This window comes from Cnephaeus nilssonii, assembly GCF_951640355.1.
Source record: "Cnephaeus nilssonii genome assembly, chromosome: 8".
NCBI classification, from domain to species: domain Eukaryota; kingdom Metazoa; phylum Chordata; class Mammalia; order Chiroptera; family Vespertilionidae; genus Cnephaeus; species Cnephaeus nilssonii.
In genome coordinates this window covers 90,124,865-90,146,504 of record NC_137079.1, presented here as the reverse complement: position 1 = coordinate 90,146,504, position 21,640 = coordinate 90,124,865, and the positions used below count along the sequence as shown (strand labels likewise).

The window sequence follows — 21,640 nt, the reverse complement described above, 5'->3', positions numbered from 1 at the left end:
CGGGCTTGAATGCATTTTAATTTGGTCTTTAGACATTATGGTTCTTAAGAAAGTATGTTAGTTTTGGATTGACATAATCATCTATAAACTTCTTAATACACCATAGATTATTGTTATTTTACTATAGATAAGACCAGTTCTCTGCTCTGTAGTATAATTCTCAATCTGCTTATATAGCAGTGGTTCGCCTAAAACTATCGGAAAACACAGATATTCACATTACAATTCATAACAGTAGCAAAATTACAGTTATGAAGTAGCAAGGAAAATAATTTTATGGTTGGGGTCACCACAACATGAGGAACTGTATTAAAGGGTCGTGACATTAAAAAGGTTGAGAACCACTGTTATATAGGAACTAGAGGCCCCGTGTAAGATATTCATTTATGGGTGCAGTCCTAGGCCTGGCCAGCGATCCAAGTGTGAGCATCTGATGTGGAAGGGCAGGACCCAGCTGACTCTGGACCCTGGGCAGCACCTGGGCCTACATGCCTCCACGCGGCCCCCTCTGCCCGAGTCATTGGGCTCCTGCCCAGCTCCCTCAGCACCTGGGAGCCGGTTGGTGGCCCCGCCCCCTGCCGCTAGTCACTGTCTGCAGGGCGATCGGTGGGGCGATTGGGCCCTGCTTGCACCTGACTTGGCCTGATGCTGCATGCTTGCCTGCTCCACCATCCTGCCGTGGTCCTGCTCTCCTCGGGGCCCATCAGGCCAGCAGCACCTCCATTGCCGCCCTCTGCCAGTGCCGCATCACTGACGCCCACCATGTTCCGTGCTGCCCCCTTGTGGTCACATGTCATAGCGAGTGGTCGAACTCCCAGTCGAGGGGACAATTTGCATATTAGACTTTTATTATATAGGAAATAATAAAAGCGTAATATGCTAATTAGACTGGATGTCTTTTCTGATGACCTTCCAGATGAAGTCGCGGCGAGTGGGAGGTCAATTCCCTTGCACGAATTTGGTGCATTGGGCCTCTAGTATAGGTTAACCTTTTGCACTCGGATGTCGAGTGTGACTCGACACGGTTAGCATTAGAATAAAGGAATCGAGAAAAAAGCAAGTGAGTGCAAAGGGTTAAGAATGGATGGATGCCAAACTTTTGGTCAGAAAAATGACTTTGACTTAAGTTAAAATGGAGATGAAACAGAGACATTACAGCAAGTCTTTTGTCCATGCTGTGGTGGCTTTAATATATTTGCTGATTTGTTTTTGAAAGGTAGCAAGTCAACCAAAGTAGTTTTAACTTAAGGATGGAATCAAGATATAGCAGTTTTGAAGATATTAGGACATCTTGGTGTTCTTTAGCTCCCTTTGCCAATGTTTTAGCTACAGTGGTATTTGTAGAGACGAGTAAAGGAGAGATACTGTTATATGTACAAAGATATGTACATTTATTATGAGAGTAGAGCTTATGTATCAAGTACCTAACACAATGCCTAATGTATGGTAGCCACTCAGTAAGTGTTTGAATGACAAATGGGAATGTGAATGGATAGTGATAGCCAGACAGATATAGGAGGGAGTGTACCTGTGTAGCCTAGCAAGTTCATGAGTTATGTGTTAAGTTTGGGAAGCACTCATTTATATGAAAGTGAAGGTAGCATTTCTTAACCTTATTGAAGTTTGTATAATTTTAAATGGTTTAAAAACTTTGACAGGTTTGTACTAGGCTATATAATTAGTGAATAATGAATATTTAAGTGCCAATTGTTTAAATATTTTGTGTTCAGGCCCAAGGAAGAAATATAACATGATCCTTGCCTTTAATGTATTGAAACACATAAAACAATAGCAAGTAATACAAGATAGAGTATTTTTTAAAAATATTGATAGAAACAACAAAATTTACCATCTTAACTTTTTAAGTGTAGAGTTCAGTAGTGTTAAACATTCACATTGCTATACAAGGTGTTACATATTTAAATTTAAAATAATTTGTTAAGGAGAGAGGATAAATGCTGTAGGGAAGTGGTATTCAAAATGTACACCATGAAACCACTCCAAATCCAGTTTTATTTGAAGAAACGTTTTATTTATCTATGTTAAATATGTAAATATATTTACTTAACTTAGCTTTGAAAACTATTACTATTAGAATTTGGAGAGGGAGAGGGGTGTACTTATTTAAGGCCAGAGTAATCAGGGAAGGTTTCATGGAAGAAGAGGATCAAGAAATGCAATCTACAGACCCCTACCCTCAGCACTTTATGATAAACTACTAGAGGCCCGTTGCATGGTATTTGTGCAAGAATAGGCCTTCCTTCCCCTGGCTTTGCTCCCTGCCGCCCGGGAGCCGGCAAGTCCTCGCTCCCGGCCAGAGCACCGCTCCTGTAGCTCCCTCCGCGTCCCCACCCTCCCCTCATAGCAGGTGTCCCACCCCAACTGGCCGCTGTGTGCCTGCATATGCAAATTAACCCACCAGCTTTGCCGGGTTAATTTGCATACTCACTCCTGATTGGCTGTGGGCGTAGCGGAGGTATGGTCAATTTACATGTTTGTCTATTATTAGGTAAGATATCTTAAGGAATGATTAGGAATTGGGTGGGTTGTGGGCAGGGAAAAGGAAAAGCGTTTTACTTGAGGGAACTAGTCAAAGCTCAGAGATGGGAATGAGCATTTTCTGTTTCTAATGTACAAATGAGCATTTTCTGGTCTTATGCGACCCTGCTAGCCGTTCTCAACCTGTGGGTTGCGACCCACAGGTTGAGAACTGCTGCTGTAGAGCCTAAGACCATTGGAAAACACTGATATTTACATTACGATTCATAACAGTAGCAAAATTACAGTTATGAAGTTGCAACGAAAATAATTTTATGGTTGGGGGTCACCACAACATGAGGAACTGTATTAAAGGGTCGCGGCATTAGAAAGGTTGAGAACCACTGTTCTAGAGCTTATATCCAACATATTTTATTTGACCAGAGGAAGCTTTTGCCATCTGGACACCAGTTTTAAAAAATGTATATGCCACTTACAAGTTGTGTAACTCGATCAAGAACTGTAATCTACCAGACACCCACCCTCAGCATTTTATGATGATTAGATTATAATCACAATGACTGTATGTGAAAAAGTGTTTGTAAATTCAATATTGACTATGTACTGTAATATGCTAATGATTGAGAGTTATATAAATGTGTAAGGGAAAGGTTATAGATCCATAGATGAGTACATGCATGCAAAAATCCTTCTACATCTTTGCTATTCTAAGTATGGTCTGTGCACATTAGCATCTCCTAGCTTGTAATCTTGTTAGATATGCATAACACTAGTCTCCATTCCATACCTACATTAGACCCTACATTTTATCAAGATCTCCATGTTCATATGCACATTAAAATTTGTCATGCTTTTTAACATCATATCCAATAAACTTCATTCTGTCCTTGAGCGTTGTTAGTAACTGAGAATTTGATACCTTTGATTTCAAACACCAGGTTTACCCTCTAGAAACTTCAACCTTTCATTATAGTTTATACAGAATGCTTAGTATCTCAGATGAGAACCATTTATATGTAAAAAAGTTAAGTTTATGTTTATCTGAGCTCCTATGTCACTTAGAATCCATTATTGTATTCATAGGATGACTTGACCACAGATTTGAATGGAAGTTAATGTAGTTATTGCACCTTACCTATAGAGCATTTGAGAGCTTTTCTCTGTTCCATTGCCACTGCTACTGTTTTTGTAATCTTCACCAAGTAGTTTCTTTAACCATCCTATGTAATTATAATTTTTTGCATTGGGCTATTATTAATTTTGCTAAGTTCAGAGTAGCCCTAGTTTTTCCATGGAACTAGCTCTTGGATTAAATTACATGGTAATGTTCACCTATCATTTTGCCTTCCTTTTTAAAAAGTTTCTTAGAAAATACTATCTATTCTTTTAATTTGTAATATCTGAATATGCTCAGTTATTAGAATTTAATTATGGAGTCTCTTTTAAGAAATTGAATACTTTTAGTCACATAAATATAAATGCTCACTATAAAAATTAAAACAATGTAGTGAGAAGTGAAAAACCCACCTTTTTCTCTACTTAATACCACTTCTTTAAGATTATCTTGTTTAGTTTGTTTCCTTCTAATTTTTTTAAATGTACAAGAGCCTATACACTATATTTAAAATTTAACAACAAAAAGGGGGATTTATGCGTTGTTCTGAGAATTGACTTTTTACTCAGAAAAATTAAGCTAATGTGCAGATGTTAATATGATTAACATGTTTTTTGACTTTAGGGAAGAAACCCCTTTTTCTTGGAGCCAGCAATAATTATTACAATTACTGATGGGAGCAAGTTGACTACTACCAGTGGAGTCCAGGATGAGGTAAGTTATGTTTATATCAGCATGGATTATGTAAATGCAGTTGAAGATCTTTATTTTTATATGCAACTGCAGGCTATTGACTGCTTTAAATAGATTCTTTTATTATTTGATGCAGTCTAGAGTCATCTGTTTCCTAGTACTCGTGTACCTTCTCTGTTGTTTGTAGCAACGGTTTCTAAATTTTCTTGAATAGGAATCCCTTGTGTGAAATGATTTTGAGCATACCCCACCCCAATTATATGTGTATTTTTGAGTTTATGTGAGAGTGACAGTATCAATTCATACAGTAAATTTAGTAAAATTCTTATTTTCAGGTTAAAAAAATGAAGACAGCATTCTAATAATTTCTTCCCATATTTCAGTGGATTGTTATGTGCACTCCACTGTAGACACTCCTAGACTAGAATATAGCAAAGCCACAAGGAGGTTAAGACTAGGAGGTTTTAGGACATTTTTATTTGAAGTCAAATATAGTATAATAACCTCACCTATTGTCTACAAGCATGCATTATGCAGAGTTGGTTGTGTGTTATGTGATAGGATGAATACTGTAGAATTATTTTTAACTTTAATATGTTTTTATTGTAGTATTTGAATTGCTCTTGAACATTATATTAGGTTTTTAAGGTATGTTATAGGAAGGAGTTGGTTTAGACCTTTTTTCTGCTGAGAGCCATTTGGACATTTATATCATCATTCGCGGGTCATACAAAATTATCTACTTAAAAATTAGCCTGCTATATTTGGTCAAACATTTAATTAACTCACCCCTAATGCTATGGCAGGACCAGACGAAATGATTTCACAGGCCTTATATGGCCTGTGGGCCAGTTGTTCCCACCCTGGTTTAGACTATTTTCTTAACTGTTTGTTTGCATTTGCTTTAGAATCTTTAATTCTCATTGTATGTACAGAGGGTTTGATTAAGTAAGAAAAGTGTAGTTTTTAAATTTCAGTAATTTTTAGCAATACTTTTTATTTGTGTGACATTGTGGAATGCAATTGGACATGAAATAAAGACATGTGGATTCTAGTCTTCCTTCAACTACTTTCTAGCAGTGAACCAGCTACCTACTTAACATCTTTCAATTTCTGTTTTGGCAATGAAATGAAGATGATAATTCTTGCCCTGCCTCCTAGGATTGTTGGAAGACTAAATGAAATAATTAATGTATGTGAAAGTGTTTGTTAGGCTTTAAAGAAAAGATCATGTCCTATCATGAAGCATTGGAACCAGTAAAGAATTGTGATTGTCTCATCTTGATTAGAGGGGAAGAGAGCCAGAATTGTTTTGTGTGAGCAGTTGATGTCAAAGGGAATTTAGGCTATAATTCTTGGAGATAGAGCTGAAAAGTTTAGGTAGATTAAAATTCATAATTAAATACTTTCTAGTCTATATATAATTAGTAGACTTGGAATACTCCATAATTGACTTTAATGGATTTTGGGGTTTTTGTTTTTAACTTAAAAAAAAAATGATGTCCTGCCATAATCAGGATCAGATAGACATTGATTATATACATGAACATGCAATAGAAATGTTGCTTAATTTTAAATTTGAAACTCTCAGTTGATTTTTCCCACTTTACCTTCCTTTTGAAAAACTTCAGAAAGATTGATGTATTAGTAGTCAGGTCAGAAATACTATTAATAGAACCCATAGCAATGAACTTTTTTGTAAAATTTATAGAAGTGTTTTGATGGTTTGTTTTATTTTGGTTTTATTCTTAATGATTTTTTTTTTTAAACCTTACCCAAGGATATTTTTCCATTGCTCTTTAGAGAGAGTGGAAGAGAGAGGGAAGGACAGAAATATTGATGTGAAAGAAACACATTGATTAGTTGCCTCCTGCATGAGCCCCGACCAGGGCCCGGGCTGGGAAGGAACCTACAACTAAAGAATCAAACCCAGGACCCTTCAGTTCGCAGGCCCACACTCTATCCATTGAGCCAAACTGGCTAGGGCTATTCTTAATGATTTTGATTTGTAGTTTTGATGACTGGAAATGTATTTCTATTTTATATTGTGAAATTATCCACTCAAGGTGCTCTCTCTTACTACCCTTGTAAACATGCCCTTTGGGGTACAGTATATTTTGTTTTCATACATCTGGATATTTTAAAAAAATATATATTTTTTTTATTGATTTCAGAGAGGAAGGGGGAGAGATAGAAACATCAATGAAGAGAGAGAATCATTGATCGGCTGCCTCCTGCTGCATGCCTGCTACTGGGGATCGAGCCTACAATCTGAGCATGTGCCCTGACCAGGAATAGAACCATGACTTCCTGGTTCATAGGTCGATGCTCAACCACTGATCCATGCTGGCAGGGCAAGGATATGTTTTATTTGTAATTTTTTGTTTTGTAGGACCTCTTGTATCTTTTAAAAACATCTTAAAATATACATGGATATTGGAATTGTTTATTTTTCTTCCTAGGTTTTTGGGAAAGATGTTGGAGAAATGAGACTGTGTTTGCAGTAACCTAAAACTACCTTGCTAGTAGGTTGGGAAAATTTCCTGTGGGCTAGGATCTTTTACTTCTGTGTTCTACAGTATTTAGCATAGTACTGAGAACAGAGCTTACATTAAACTTATCTGAGGTGGATGATTCATTTGTTTTAAGGCAAAGTTTTATTTGGTTATGTAGTTGCATTATAGGGTCTATGAGTTGTTTCAGTTTTCAAGTTTAGGAATGAATGTCTTTAATCCTATGCATGTTTGGTTTTCAGTGACCCAATAAGTTTCATCTTGTGGAGCAGAAAGACAATATATCCCAGATGTGCATATTGTTGAAATTTGATTTTTGCTAAAATGTTGTGAAATATTGGTTTGTTCTAGCCCAAATAATTAAATTATGTGATTCATTTTAAGGAGCCTTTCAATTCATAAAAAGCATAAAAATGCTTCTTGTTTTTTTCTTGTGGGGTGTGTGTGTGTGTGTGTGTGTGTGTGTGCGCGCGCGCTTCATATGATCTGTATTGTTATAATTTCTACTTGGGAATAACAAACAGAATTTTGCCTTTATGTCTCTTTTCTTCAGTTCTCTTAACCTTTGCTTTGGGCAGAACTTGATTCCTTTTCAGATTTATTGAATGAGTGAAAATGTCAGTAATTTTCACATTAGGTATGTGTGCATATAATTCTTGCCTGCTTGTGGCTGCTATTGCTGTGACCTGTTACTATTTACGGGGTTGTCATCCCACCCATACAATATCTTTGCTCCAGAGTTATATTATCTTGCAAGGTATATTATATCTGTTCTGTCAGTGCTATTTATTAGGAATAAGTGTTCCTGCTGCTTTAAAGTCATTTTTATGGCATATAAGTAAACTTAGAGCTCATTTAATCATACCATCTATACTAATAAAAGGGTAATATGCTAATTAGAGCAGACGTCTTCCGGATGTCCATCCGGACAAAGCCACAGTGGCTGCGAGGGCCAAAGGCAGGCAGCCATGGCAGCAGCTGGGAGGCCTGGGACTCAGGCCTTGCAGCCGCAGCGGCTGGCAGTGGCAGCAGCAGTGGGGTGATGGGGGCAGTGCCTTCTGATTGGCCTGGTCGCCTCCCACACAGGAAGGCCAGAGGCAGCAGCAGTGAGGGGGTGATAGGGGTGGTGCCTTCCCCTGATCTGCCAGTCATCTCCTGCAGAGGAAGGCCAGATTGTGGCTTAGGCCGCTCCCCATGGGCCGGCAGTAGGACATCCCCTGAGGACTCCCGGACTGTGAGAGGGGGCAGGCCGGGCTGAAGGACTTACCCCCCCCCCCCACCCCCCCACCCCCCAGTGCACAAATTTTCGTGCACTGGGTCTCTAGTTTATTTTATAAATGGGGAAATTGAGATCTAGGAAGCAAAGTGATTCACTAAAGTTTGTAACATTTATTATTGTCAAAATCTGGATTAGAGTTTATCTAAATTCCAAAGACATTCCAGCCCCTCCAGACCAGTGCTTTTCCCCCCCTGATATCTCTATTACCACTCAGATTCTGTTTTTGTGTGTTCTTAAAATTACCTTCTGTTTACTTGATTTCCTGTTTATCTCCTTCAGTTTTTTATGCAGTTGTAACAAAGGTATTATGTTCTTAATCACACAGTGTATCTTGAACGACTATTATGGCCAGGGCATTTCTAGGCAGTGAGGATAACCAAGATAAATAGGGGGGATTTCCAGTTCTCAAGTTCACAGTCTTATGGGGGGTGATTGCCTATTAAATGGCTTTAAGAATAATAAAATAATGATACATACTAAGTGAATGGGAGCATTGGAGAGGGAGGGTGGGGTTAATATTAGCTATCTTGTGTACATGTCAAAACCTGTGTAATGTGAATTTTTATAGCCATTTAATTTTTATTTAAGGATCTTGCAGATGATTTGGTAGAGGATGTGGCTTATAGTTTGTATATGTGAAGTTATAAAGAAGCCTAATATAAAGTTGTTTTAAGCCTAGAAAATAGTTAATGGAAAAACTTGGTGCAATAATTGTTTCTTGAGCTGGTTAACTTTATACAGGCCAGAATAATCAAATTTCTTATAACTTGCTTGTCAAATAATTATAGGGCTACTATTTCTTTTGTGACAGTTCATTTCTTAAAGTGTTAGGATTTAGAAGAGTCGAAGCTTTGGATTGCGGACAAAAATCTTGAGGTGTATATGATCATTTTACCTTAATTCATGACTTTATCCTTTTGGCCTCCTTTAATGAAAAGTCCAGGCAATTGTCTGAAGTGTCATAAGTGTGTTTATAGTGTAGCATTTGTGATAACTTTCTAGGACTTTTGATAACTGTTTGTGTTGGAAAAGTATGTGTGTATTTTTAAACTATGTTTTTTCTTTTTAAATGCAGCTATTTGATATAGTTGGATGTTTGCAATATTTTCACTTATGAGGAGTAAATTAGATGGGACTTTGAATTCTGATACACAAGAAAATTATATTGTTTACTTCCATAGTAGTAATCTTTGATGTTGATAAACATACTTGTGGCCAAATAATCATAGTACTATTTAGCGTGTTATATTATTGATGTGTCAGATGTTTTGGTAGAATCACCAAATTATAAATTAGAGTTGTTGAAAAACATTTTTTTCTGGTCTTGTTTCCTGCAATAATTCTCTTAAGAACTGTTTTGCAATGGAAAACTGTTCTGTACTATGATTCCAAGAACAGGTGGCTAACTATATTGCTCAATAAAGTAGCCAGAAGAAATCCTGCCAGTACCTTCTTGGTGACAAATGGAAGCATAGTAGTTATTTTTCTCTTCCTTGAAAGTGCTAATACTAGTATTATCTTTCAAATATTGAGATTTCTATATGCTGAAGAATCTTTCTGCATTTCTATCAATGTTATAATTGCTCTGGAAGCTAACATTTTAGAGACTATATTAGCAGTAAAAAAAAAAAAAAAAAAACCTTGTTGGTTTTTGCATTAAAAGTTTTGACTTTAATGAGCTTTCCCAGCTTTTTAAGACGAACTAGGGCAACTATTATAACTTTTTGGCAGATGTTCAGGAAGGACATGCGTTTGCAGGAAAAAAGTGTTTGAGTAATCTCAGTTGTGTTTTAACTTTTCAGTTTTCAAAAGTTGATGCAGATGTTCCATGAGTCTTTCAGTTGTTGATTGGCATTAGTGATTTTTCTATATCATTGCTGGGCAATGTAAATGGTTTTACCTTTAACAAGGATAATCTATGATTAGAATCTATAATTACAGTTTGTATTTAACTCTTCATGATCTGTTACTGATTAATAGGATAGCCCAGAATTTATTGAAATCTGTCTCTAGTATCTGAAATAGTTCAGATATCACATCTCTCTTCCCCTCAAAAAAGGTTTTTATTTCACTAAAGTTATTAAAAATATGTGCCAAACGCTGTCAAAACTGTTTAAATTGTGTCAGGAAAGACTTTAAACGTATATTTAAAATAGTTATTTTTCTCCCAGTATTCTTAGAATTTGGGGTTACTTTTTCTTTCTTTTTAAAAAAGACCACTAAGTAATCTTGAAGGATGTCATTGTAGTATGATAGAATATATCAAACAGATCTGTGTGTAAATGTGTTTCTGAATTTTCATTATTTCCTCCTTAGTAGTGGTGCCTTTTCACATTGATAGTAGTAGGGGCTCAGTAGCAATTTTAACATTAGCTCCTATTTTACTGATCTGTGATTCAAATGTTCTAAACATATGTACAACATTGCTGTATATGTTAGTCTCTATCAACACAACTTTTCAGGAACATTTAATAAGAATTTTTTGGATGCAGTTTATTATAATTTTTTTTACCCTTATTTTCGGCCCTGTTCTCTCAACTCTTCATTTATTTTGGTGTGCTATAAAAATGATATATCTGCAATTATGAGTATATTAGAAATCCTATGTAATAAAACCCTAATATGCAAATCGACCGAACGGCAGAACGACCAGTTGCTATGATGCACACTGACCACCAGGGGGCAGACACTTGACACAGGAGCTGCCCCCTGGTGGTCAGTGCAGAAGCTGGGCTCACGAGCAGGCGGGCGGTAAGGAGTGAGGGGTCCCGGACTGTGAGAGGTCACAGGCCGGGCTGAGGGGCCCCTTCCCCCTCCGCTCCCAGTGCATGAATTTTTAGCACTGAGCCTTTAATATGTATAAAAAAATGCATAATTAAAAGAAGTTGATGAAATATTTCAATTTAATACCTATAGTGGATTTTTATCAATTCACATTTGCAATACTCTATTTTTTTTCAAGGTTTTGTGTAAAGGGAAGTTCTTAAGGATTGACTCTAGACAAACACTACAATAGAATAATTAAAAAGAAACGCTGGCTGATTACTCTTTAATGAAGCTATATGGCTCTAATAAATAGTCTATTATCTAGAAACTTGTGGTAAGATATCGCAACATTGTTTTTATTCAGAGGGTGAAGCAACTTCACCCTGTATTTATTAGCCTGTCAGAGCCAGCAAGCAATAAGCAACACTGTACATGTAAGGAAAATTTCTGTTACTCTTCTGATTCTAGTTCTTCCATATATATACTAGTAAACGACTGTGATATTTAGAATAGTAGTTTTCAAGTTGCTGCATAAAAATCACCTAGGATGTTTTAGAAAATATACCGCCAATTCTGGAAATTTTGGTTCAGTTGATCTGGGCATGGACCTTGGGATCTGTATTTTTTGAAGTTTCCCAGTTGATTTTGATGCACAGATTTAGAAACTATAGTTTCAGAGCACAGTGTAACTACAAATAAATATTTTTAAAAACTGCTAAAAATACATGTGAAAGTGAATAATTTTAACAAAACAAGTTAAAACTGTTTTGACTTACAAGACCATCAAAATATTTTAAGAAAATTAATTCTTAACCTTTAGAATTGTTAAACTTGTAAAGGAGTTTCCAGGGGATATGGAATAGGCCTTCTGTGAATATTTTATATTGTGTTTGGTCTGGTTTAGAATCAGTTATTGGGTAGCCTTGAAATAGTAACTTATGTGCTGACTGTAATCTGTAGTTACTGCTTCTGGCTTGCTGTATTGAGAAAGACTCTTAGACCCTGAGTTAGAGATGGGGTAGAGGAAGAGAATGTAAGAAAAGGAGAAAAAAAGGAGACATATGTACTACTATTTGTAATACTTTAAACAATAAAAAAAAGAAAAGGGGAGTAATTAATTCATATTCTGTCATGTGCTTGCTATCCCTGGCTTAGGAGATTTTATCCAAAGGACTACATAGTATTCTGTTATCCTTATTATGCTTTAATTCCTAGTTTGGATGTCCATAATTAGCATTATTTTACACAAATACACACACACACACACACACACACACACACACACACACACACATATATACTCGACCCAGGTGGGCACAGTTTGTAAAGAATTGGTGATAGTTGGACATAATTTTTGCTTTCTGGTGAGTTGCTACTAAAATACCCTTTTGTAGCAATTCGTTTTGATTTTGAATACTTTTTTAAAAAAAATTATCTTTATTGTCCCCCTTTTTTCCCCTCCACCCTGAACCCATCCCCCAACCCCCAGTTGATTTTGAATTCTTAAAAGTATATTTAGATTAATTCAGCAATAATTTTTCTTGTGGTGCTTACTAATTGGTTGTGTACTTGGCACACCATTTATATTTAGAATGACCATGTTCTAGATACTGGGAACAAAAAAGATAGAATTAAGCAAGACTCTTGCCCTTGGAAGACTCTTGCATGTTGCCTGGAGATATGCAAGTAAACAAGCATACAAGCATTTGTAATAATACATTGAGATAAATCTCATGGCATAAATAAACAAGGTTCTGAGAGAACATGAAGAGAGGAGCGTAGCTTTGAGGCTTGGGTAAGGAATTGAGCTGAAATTTCAGGAAGAAGGACAGTGCCCCCCCCAAAAAAAAGTATGAAGGTATGAAAACAGTGTATTGGGCAATTATGAAAAATATGAGTGAAGTATAGAAATTTTAGGTAGGAGGCATGGATGCTTGAAATATAGGCAGAGGCCAGATGATACCACCCTAAGGAGACAATATAAATATGTTTAACATTTACAAAGGAGGCATTGAAGATGCTAAGCAGGTGAGTAAACAATCAGATTTGCATTTTAACAAGCTTTTGCTACCAGCAAGGTGAAAGAAGATAGATTGAAGAGCGGTAATCTGGAAAGAATTAGCAAAGTACATGCAACAATTCAGGAAAAAACATGGGGTATGCTACAACTAAGCTAATGCTAAGTTTAATTTTACAGAGAAATTTTTGAGAGACTCAATGTACTAGTCACATCTTGAAAGATGGTAATAGGAGAATAAAACAGTATTTGACAGGAGTTTTGAACCCCAGAACTTGGGCTTCAGAGGGTTCTGTGAATTCCCTGAAATCTTATTTCCAGACATTGTCCATCTGTGTGTGTGCACATTTTTCTCAGGGACAGAGGTTAATAGGTTTAATCATATTCTCAAACAAGTGAAAAAAACAACAACAAAGCCACAACAATGTAGTAGTATTTTGAGGTTTCCAACTTGGGAATCTGTGTGGATGTTGGTAGTGTTCACTGAATGGGGGATATTGGATAAGTAGTAGAAAGGAATGTAAAACAACTAGAGGCACGGGTGGGTCCCTCAGGCTGGCTGGGTGAGGTGGGGGGGAGAGTGGGACCATGGGTGGTTGGCCAGCCGAGGGAGTTTGGTTGTAGGAGCGCACTGACCATCAGGGGGCAGCTCCTGCATTGAGCGCCTATTCCCTGGTGGTGAGTGCATGTCATAGTAACTGGTCGTAATGGTTGCTTAGGCTTTTATATATATATAGATTGTTCGATAAACTCACTATCTTTAGGGTACAAATGTTTCAAAGGAGTTGTGAGACAACTTTTAAAACAATAACTTCAAAGAATTTTTCTTTCATTTTAACATTATGTCTTAGGGAAAATATTTTGTTCTTAAAAACAGAAATAAGTAGAATTTTCTCTGATTTCCAATAATTTAAAATTTTTATTTTGAAGCCGATTGAATAAGTCTTAAGTTATCTTATTATTTATTAGATATTTTGAGTTTTTAAATTTAAGGCCATAGTGATGTCAACGTTTAAAATTTCAATCAAGCATGAACATTGAAATTCAGAATGCTAGGACAAAAGCATTGTGTCTGGGGGTTATTATGCATTGTGCTAGTGTCAAGTCAGTTAAAGAGGATATAAGATTAAATCTTTTTCTATTTATTAGAATGTAATTTAAGAGTAGTAATAGATTGGCTTTAACTGTATTGGCAGTTTTCTGCCACTTAGCCTGTGAGGTGTATTTCTTGCCTCTTTAAATCAGATTACAATTTGAGCATGAAAAAATTCAGTACTTGGTCTCCTGATGAGGCACACTCATATCAGTCTTAGGCTGCTAGTCATTTATAAATACTGTAAAACCTTGATATAATGGACTAATTTTGGCAAGGGGGTGTCTGTTAAAGCCAAAAGTCCTTTATATAATAAAGTAGGTTTTCCAAAAGCATATGTTAAAAATTTGACAAATTAGTTTACCTGTTTTTACTTCTGTAGACACGTTTGTGTGATTAAATATGTATGAAAAGTTTAATTTTACAGAGAAATTTTCTATATGTATTGCTGTAATTTTAAATTTATACTGAATAGATCTGTAAATGTGTACATTCACCAGTCACCTCGGATAAACAAAGGCACAGAGCTGAGGCGTGGCTTAGCCCACGTGGGAACATTAGCCAACACACGTTAAAGTTAAAACTACTGCAGAAAGTCACACCCCAAGACAACAGAACCAATTACCACATATGCGGTGTGATCACATGCTAATCATTCCCCGAATATTGTTTAGGAGCAGTGAATCTCGGATTTAAATATGTAGACTATAGTTGTAGATATGTATTATACATTTATGTCAGTGATTTTACTACAGCATTTTTTCCAACATATGGCCTATTTGCTAAAATTTGTTAAAAATAACAATGACTTGATAACAAAATAAATAACCTGTAAGCAAATCTTGGTTAAAAGCCTTTTAAAATTAACAGGGTGTTAATTTTCAGATATGACATGGATCGGAAAATTTGTCTGTTATATCCGAAGACCATTAAATCAAGGGCTTACTACTATACCTTCATTATACTTTCTTAGCTCTATTCCATAAATAGTTATTTTATTTAATTCCCACTTTCAATTGTTCTTTTCAGATGTAATCCAATAGATATAAAAATTTTTAAATTTCTGTATTAGGAATAAACTGTGCAGTGACTGGAAGATATTGAAACTATGATTTTTACATCAAGGCAAGGCTACATTTTGATCTAGACAAGGCTATTTTGTTATATTTTTCCCCACGCTCTGTCTTTTCAGGTTGAATTACTGATTGCCCCGCCCCCCTTTGTTTTGTTTGTTTTGGTTTTGATGTTTTTTTTCCTTTCAGCTAAAGGAGCAGCCCAGTGGTTTTCAAGAAGTGCCAAAGTGCACTGACTGTCTCATGATGACTGGTGCCTCAGGGAGGGTCATGATTCCTGGATACAGGATCGACCTGATCCTGGATGTCACTTCAAGCAGTCAGATCGTGGGGAAAAGCCTTGTCTAATGGCTAGCCTTCCTCAAAAGTCTGATGCTAGTCATCTCAGAAGGCCTCAGAAAAAGCCTTAAAGGTGAGCAGAGTAGAGTGTAGTTCTCTCTGGGGGCTGTGACTATTTGTTGGAGAATATGATTCAACATAGAATGACATCCCTAACCTGACAAATCCAAGCTCAATTGGTAAATTAACTCTAGTTTATAAATTTGTTGATGATGATCAGACCCCAACTTTTTTTAGTTATTAAAAACTACCCTCCTAACCTTCAGATCTATAAAGGGAGGGATTCGGTATTTCCTGAGCCCTTCAGGACCTGAGGTTAAAAAACAGCTGTCTTTGTAGCAATTTGGATTTATGTGGCTCATATTTTATTGCATTCAACTTGAAGTATATTAAAACTGCTTGGCATAATTAAAATAACATTTTTATCTCTATGAAAAATTCTTTAGAGGTGTTTTGAGCAATTTAGTTGGGAGCAAGTTTAAGTCCAAGCTTCTCTCTCTGTGTTTTATGCACTTACATATAATAAACTTGTTCATATAATAAGCTTTTTTGCTAAATTTTCAAACTCTAAAACCTGTCCTAAGACCTTTTAGGTTTTCTTTTTTTTTAAATGAATCACTGATATTAGAAAAAACAATAACATGGGCATGCACCATCCCCAATTTGAATGTGCATTTTTATATTTAGAAATTATATATGTCACTGCTATATTAATATTTAAAAAACATACAAAAATGTTAAAAAAGATGAGGTAAAGAAAACAACGCAGAAGTTCTGATATTTTCTTTCATACCATTCGTCATGATATATACTGGGGTTGGCAAACCTTTTTTAAAGGGCCAGAGTAAATATTTTAGGCTTTCAGCCCATATGGTCTCTATTAGAACTACTGGATTCCATTGTAAGGCAAAAGAAGCTATAGACAATATTTTAAACTAATGAATGTGGTTGTTTTTAATAAAATTTTATTTGCCAAAACAAGCTGTGGGCTGGATTTGGCTGCTGTGCCAAAGTTTGCTGACCCCTGGAGTATATCCTGTTTTGTAGGACACCTGCTTAGACCTTGAAATTGTATTATACTGCTATTGTTAGTTCTTTTTAACTAGCAATTTTAGAGTGCATTTGACCTTTCTTATACTGACTGAGCAGAAGAATACTAGTAGTCAGAATGCATTCAGTTTAGTTGAACAAATACTTACGGGAACACCAGTGATTTATGCACAAGGTTAGGTGCTGATATCAGGAGTTTGAAAGACAGGTAAACAGTTAGGGCTTGGTGTAAAAAGTAAAATGATGACAGCACAAGCTGTTGAGAAAGTGAGGCTGGCACTGGGAAATGATGTTTCCTATTGGACTTTGAAAGATTAATTCAAGTTTGTGATGTGGATGGGTGCAAAGGCCATAAAGGTGATAAAAGGGAACGTGGGGGAACCGTATATACCTCAGTTTTGATAGTTGGCTGAGTGTTTGAGAAAATAGCAGCAGGAAATGAAAGTGGACAGATTGGCATGGCCTGTATCATATATGCTCTTCCAAAGAACTTGGACTTTGCCTTACAGGTTGATGGTAATCATTGAAGAGATAATAGTACCGGAGAAAGTGATCAGATTTAGATTTTAGAATGATAGTGGCAGTAGTGGGGAGTATACATGAAGTAGATGTTTTTGACAACTCTTTTTTTTTTAACCTCCTTCTAAAAAAGGACATAATTGCTTGTAGGTTGTTTTGCATCAGATGTAACATAAACTTGGAATACTATTTAGCAATAAAAAAGAATGAACTATTCATATGCTACAATGTGGATAAACCTCTAAAAAATTATTCTAGATACAAAAGACCATATATCATAGGATGCATATTCTGTGTTGCCATTTTTATGGAATGTCCATAAAGTAGATTAGTGGTTGCCAGGAGGTGGACTGGGGACTGACTGCAAATGGGCTGGAGGGGTACTTTTGGAATGTTGAAATGTTGTAAAACTGGATAGTGGTGAAGGTTATACAACTCTTAAGTTTACTAAAAATAATTGGATAATTTCTAAATGGGTAAATTTTATGGTAGGTAATTACTAGCATAACTCAAAGTTGTTAAAACAGTTAGAAAGACCTCACCTTTGAAATTTGTTGGAGTAAAACTTTGTTAGAAATTATTTCCATATTACTATTGCCAAGTAATTGCTCTTTCCTCTGAACAAATATGAGCATACTAGAACCCAAAAAAAGTGTGTGTGCTTTTTACTTTAAAAGGCATACATTGTAAAAGAAACTGTAGGAACTAAAGTTTATAGAAATCACTTTGACTTTTATAATTTCTTAATTTTCCTTTTCTTTTTGAAAAAATTTTTCTTTTTATGTTAATAGCATATGAGGAGAATCTTAAGTGCTTATTTAGATAATATTAAAAAGCTAGAAACAAGCTAAGGGAAATTTACTTGATTTCTTTTTTTCCAAGGAAATAATTGCTAAAGAAAGAACCTGAAGTGTGATGATTTTAAATTTGTAAATTGTTTCTTCATAACCTTAACATTTATAGAAAATGAACAAAAAGAACACAAAAACAATTGGTAAATGGTTGTTTTCACTCAATAAATATTATTGAGGGCCTACTATGTGCTTGCTACTGTTTCTTAGAAACAGATATAGTGATAGATTTTTACTATGATACTTTCTTTTATTCCTGGATGCCAAAATCATTTATGAGGTTGAACATAATCATTAAGAAAATATGTATAAAACTGAATTGTGTTACTTATTGTTTACAAGGTAATTTCACAACTCAATCCCCAATTCTGTGACAGTGAGGAAAACGAATCTTAGTATATAGCTACTTCTCAAGTAAGAGGCAGAGCTTGACCATTGTTTTTTTTTTTTTTTTCCTATTTTTTTTTCAAGTCTATTGCTCTTTATTCTCTAGTAGGGGATTTTTAAAAAATACAATACTGCATAAGAATAGATGTGTAGATCAGTGGATAAAATTGAGAGTCCATAAAGAAACCCATACATTTATGGTCAATTGATTTCAACAAGGGAGCCAAGACAGTTTGGTGGGAAAGGTAATCTTTTTAACAAATGGTACTGGACAAGTGAATATTAACATGCAAGAGAGTGAAGTTGTACTTGTACCTGACACCATATATAAAAATCAACTAAAAATGGGTGAGCACACTAAGTGTGAGAGTTAAAACTCTTGGGAGAAAACAGATGTAAATCTTCATGACCTTGGATTAGGCATGACACTCAAAGAACAGTTAAAGAAAAATTAGGTAATTTGAGTTCATCAAAAGTAAAAAGTATTTGTGCTTTAAAGTATACTATCAAGAAAAGATAGTAACAGAATAGGAGAAAAAGTGTGCAAATCATATATCTGATAAGGTCCCAGAATACAGAATATACAAAGAACTATTACAGTACAAAAATAAAAAGAGCCCTGGCTGGTGTAGTCTAGTGGATAGAGCTTCGGCCCACACACTGAAGGGTCATGGGTTTGATTCCCAGTCAAGCATATGTTACCTGGGTTGTGAGTGCGGGAGGCAACCGATTAATGTGTATCTCACATTGATGTTTGTCTCTGTCTCTGTCTCTGTCTCTGTCTCTCTCTCTCTCTCTCTCTCTTCCCACCCCTCCCTCTTCCCTCCCTCTCTTCCACTCTAAAAATCAATGGAAAAAATATCCTCGGATAAGGATTAACAAAAAGTAAAAAGATAAAAAGATTACCCAATTAAAAAATGAATAAAGGACTGAAAAAGGTATTTCTCCAAAGAAGGCAAATAAATGGCCAATAAGTACATGAAAAGATGTTCACCATCATTAGTCATTAAGGGAATGCAAATCAACAAGATACCACTCATAATGGCTATAATAAAAAAAAGTATAATAATAAATGTTCAGAATGTAGAGAAACAGAACTCTCATAGATTGCTTATGGAAATGTAAAGTAATGTAGTTGCTATGAAAAGTAGTTTGGCAGTTCTTCAAGAAGTGAAACAGTTAACTTATGACCACAAAAGTTCACTCCTTGGTATGTACCTAAAGGAAATGAAAGCATGTCCACATAAAATGTCAGATCAGCATTATTTATAATAGCCAAAAAGTAGAAACAACCCAATGTTCATCAACTGTTGGATAAACAAAATGTGGTATATCCATACAATGGATTATTACTCAGCTTTAAAAAGGAATGGAATTCTGACATACACTACAACCTGGAAGACATGCTAAGTGAAAGAAGCCAGATACAAAAGGCCACTTACTGGATGATTCTATTTATATGACATGTTCAGAATAGGCAGTTCCATAGAAAAAGAAATAGTGGTTGCTAGGGGTTGTAGGGCTAAGTGGTGATGCTAATGTGCATGAGGTTGTTTTTTTTTTTTTTTTTTTTTGGGGGGGGGAGGCGGTGGTTAAAATGTTCTAAAATTAGATATTAGTGATGGTCCGTATATCTCTGCTTCTCTGGTTCACCCATTCTAAATAAATGAAATAAAACAAATGGAAAAACTCATATCTTTACCCCATATACCATATTTCCCTCTCTAGTGATTTTAATTTTCTTTCACAGCAAATTTGGAAATCATTTCTGATATCTTTGACTTCCCTACCTCCTTTTCTCTCCCACCTCCCCTTCCCCTTCCTTTCCCCTTCATCTTTCTCTTTCTCTCTTCCCTCCCTCCCTCCCTCCCTGACCCGAGGATATTTTCCATTGATTTTCAGAGAGAGGGAGAGACAGAGAGAAATATCAATGGGAGAGAAACACATTGATTGGTTGCCTCCTGCACGTGCCCCAACCGGGGTCTGGGCCAGGGAGGAGCTGCAACCAAGGTACATGCCCTTGACCGAAATTGAACCCAGGACCCTTCTGTCCCCAGGCTAACGCTTTATCCACTGAGCCAAACCGGCTAGGGTTCTTCCTTTTTTTTATAAAAAATTATGTTTTTATTGATTTCAGAGAGAGGAAGGGAGTGGGAGAAAGAGATAGAAACATCAATGCTGAGAGAGAATCATTGATTGGCTGCCTCTTGCATGCCCCCTACTGGGGATCGGAATCCAACCGTGACCCCCTGGTTCATAGGTCAAATCACTGAGCCACACCAGCTAGGCTTCCCTACCTCCTTTTTAACCCTTAATTACAATCTGGCTTCTGATTGTAGCATTTTAAACTTAATAAGGTCATTCTTAATAAGGTCACTAATGACTCTCGTATTCCAAATCCAATAATTGGCTTAAAAATTTTCTCTTTCATGATGTTTTGCCAGCACTATTGACCACTCTTTTTTTTTAATGCTGTTACTTGTGTGTGTGTGTGTGTGTGTGTGAGAGAGAGAGAGAGAGAAAGAGAGAGAGAGAGAGAGAGAGAGAGAGAGAGAGAGAGAGAGAAACAATCAGCTGCCTTCCATACTCACCCTAACAGGAGATCGAACTTACAACCCTTAGGTGTATGGGATGATGCTCCAACCAACTGAGCCACCTGGCCAGGGCATGAATATTCTTTAACCTTTTGCATTCGGATGTCGAGTGTGACTCGACACGGTTAGCATCGGTAGCAGCTCGTATGTCGAGCCACACTCGACACGAAGTTTCACCGCGGGGAGGGAAGGGGGATTTTTGTCTTATTTTTCCAGTATCTTTTCTTGTTTTCATTAGCATGAAAGGACTAGTAAAATGTAAATGCCCTCTCAACTGATGCCAAAAAAGAAAAAAAAAGAAAAACCCATAACGCATGTGAAATTTATTAGGAAACTAGTACATGATCTTGTTGGAGAAATCGGAGATGGTACACTAACTTCCAGGGGGTAGATTATTATCCACTAACTTAGAGCAACGTTTAGATGGAAAGCTCCATATAATCACACCTCACCCTAACAAAAAACACAAAGATTGTGTTGTTTGTTCTAACAGAAAAATCAAAGGAGGAAGAAGAGAGACGATTTATATTTGCGAAACATGTGAATGTAAACCAGGTCTTCATGTGGGTGAATGTTTCAAAAAATATCACACCATGAAAAATTATAGAGATTAAAATTACTCTTTGAATGTATCAATAATTTGAAATATAAAAAAAATCCAAATAAATAAGTTTGTATGAAAAGAAACTCCAGTTTTTTATTCTACTGCCACGCTTTGTAAAATCTGGGGTATTTAAAAAATTAAATCCCGAGTAGAATAAAGGAATCGAGAAAAAAGCAAGAGAGTGCAAAGGGTTAAGTATCTTGTGGCTTTTGGTTTTACACTCTTCTGGTTTGCCTTTGGCTTTTTTTT

The 21,640-nt window shown here is 36.1% G+C and overlaps 1 protein-coding gene across 1 annotated transcript in view; it reads left to right on the top strand.

Moving 5' to 3' along the window:
• INTS6 (integrator complex subunit 6) overlaps positions 1-21,640 on the top strand; it is a 102,889-nt gene that overhangs the window by 20,286 nt on the left and 60,963 nt on the right. The window contains exon 4 of the mRNA XM_079778847.1: positions 4,238-4,327. Within this exon, the coding sequence (XP_079634973.1) occupies positions 4,238-4,327 (90 nt within the window). The remainder of the gene's footprint in view (positions 1-4,237; positions 4,328-21,640) is intronic.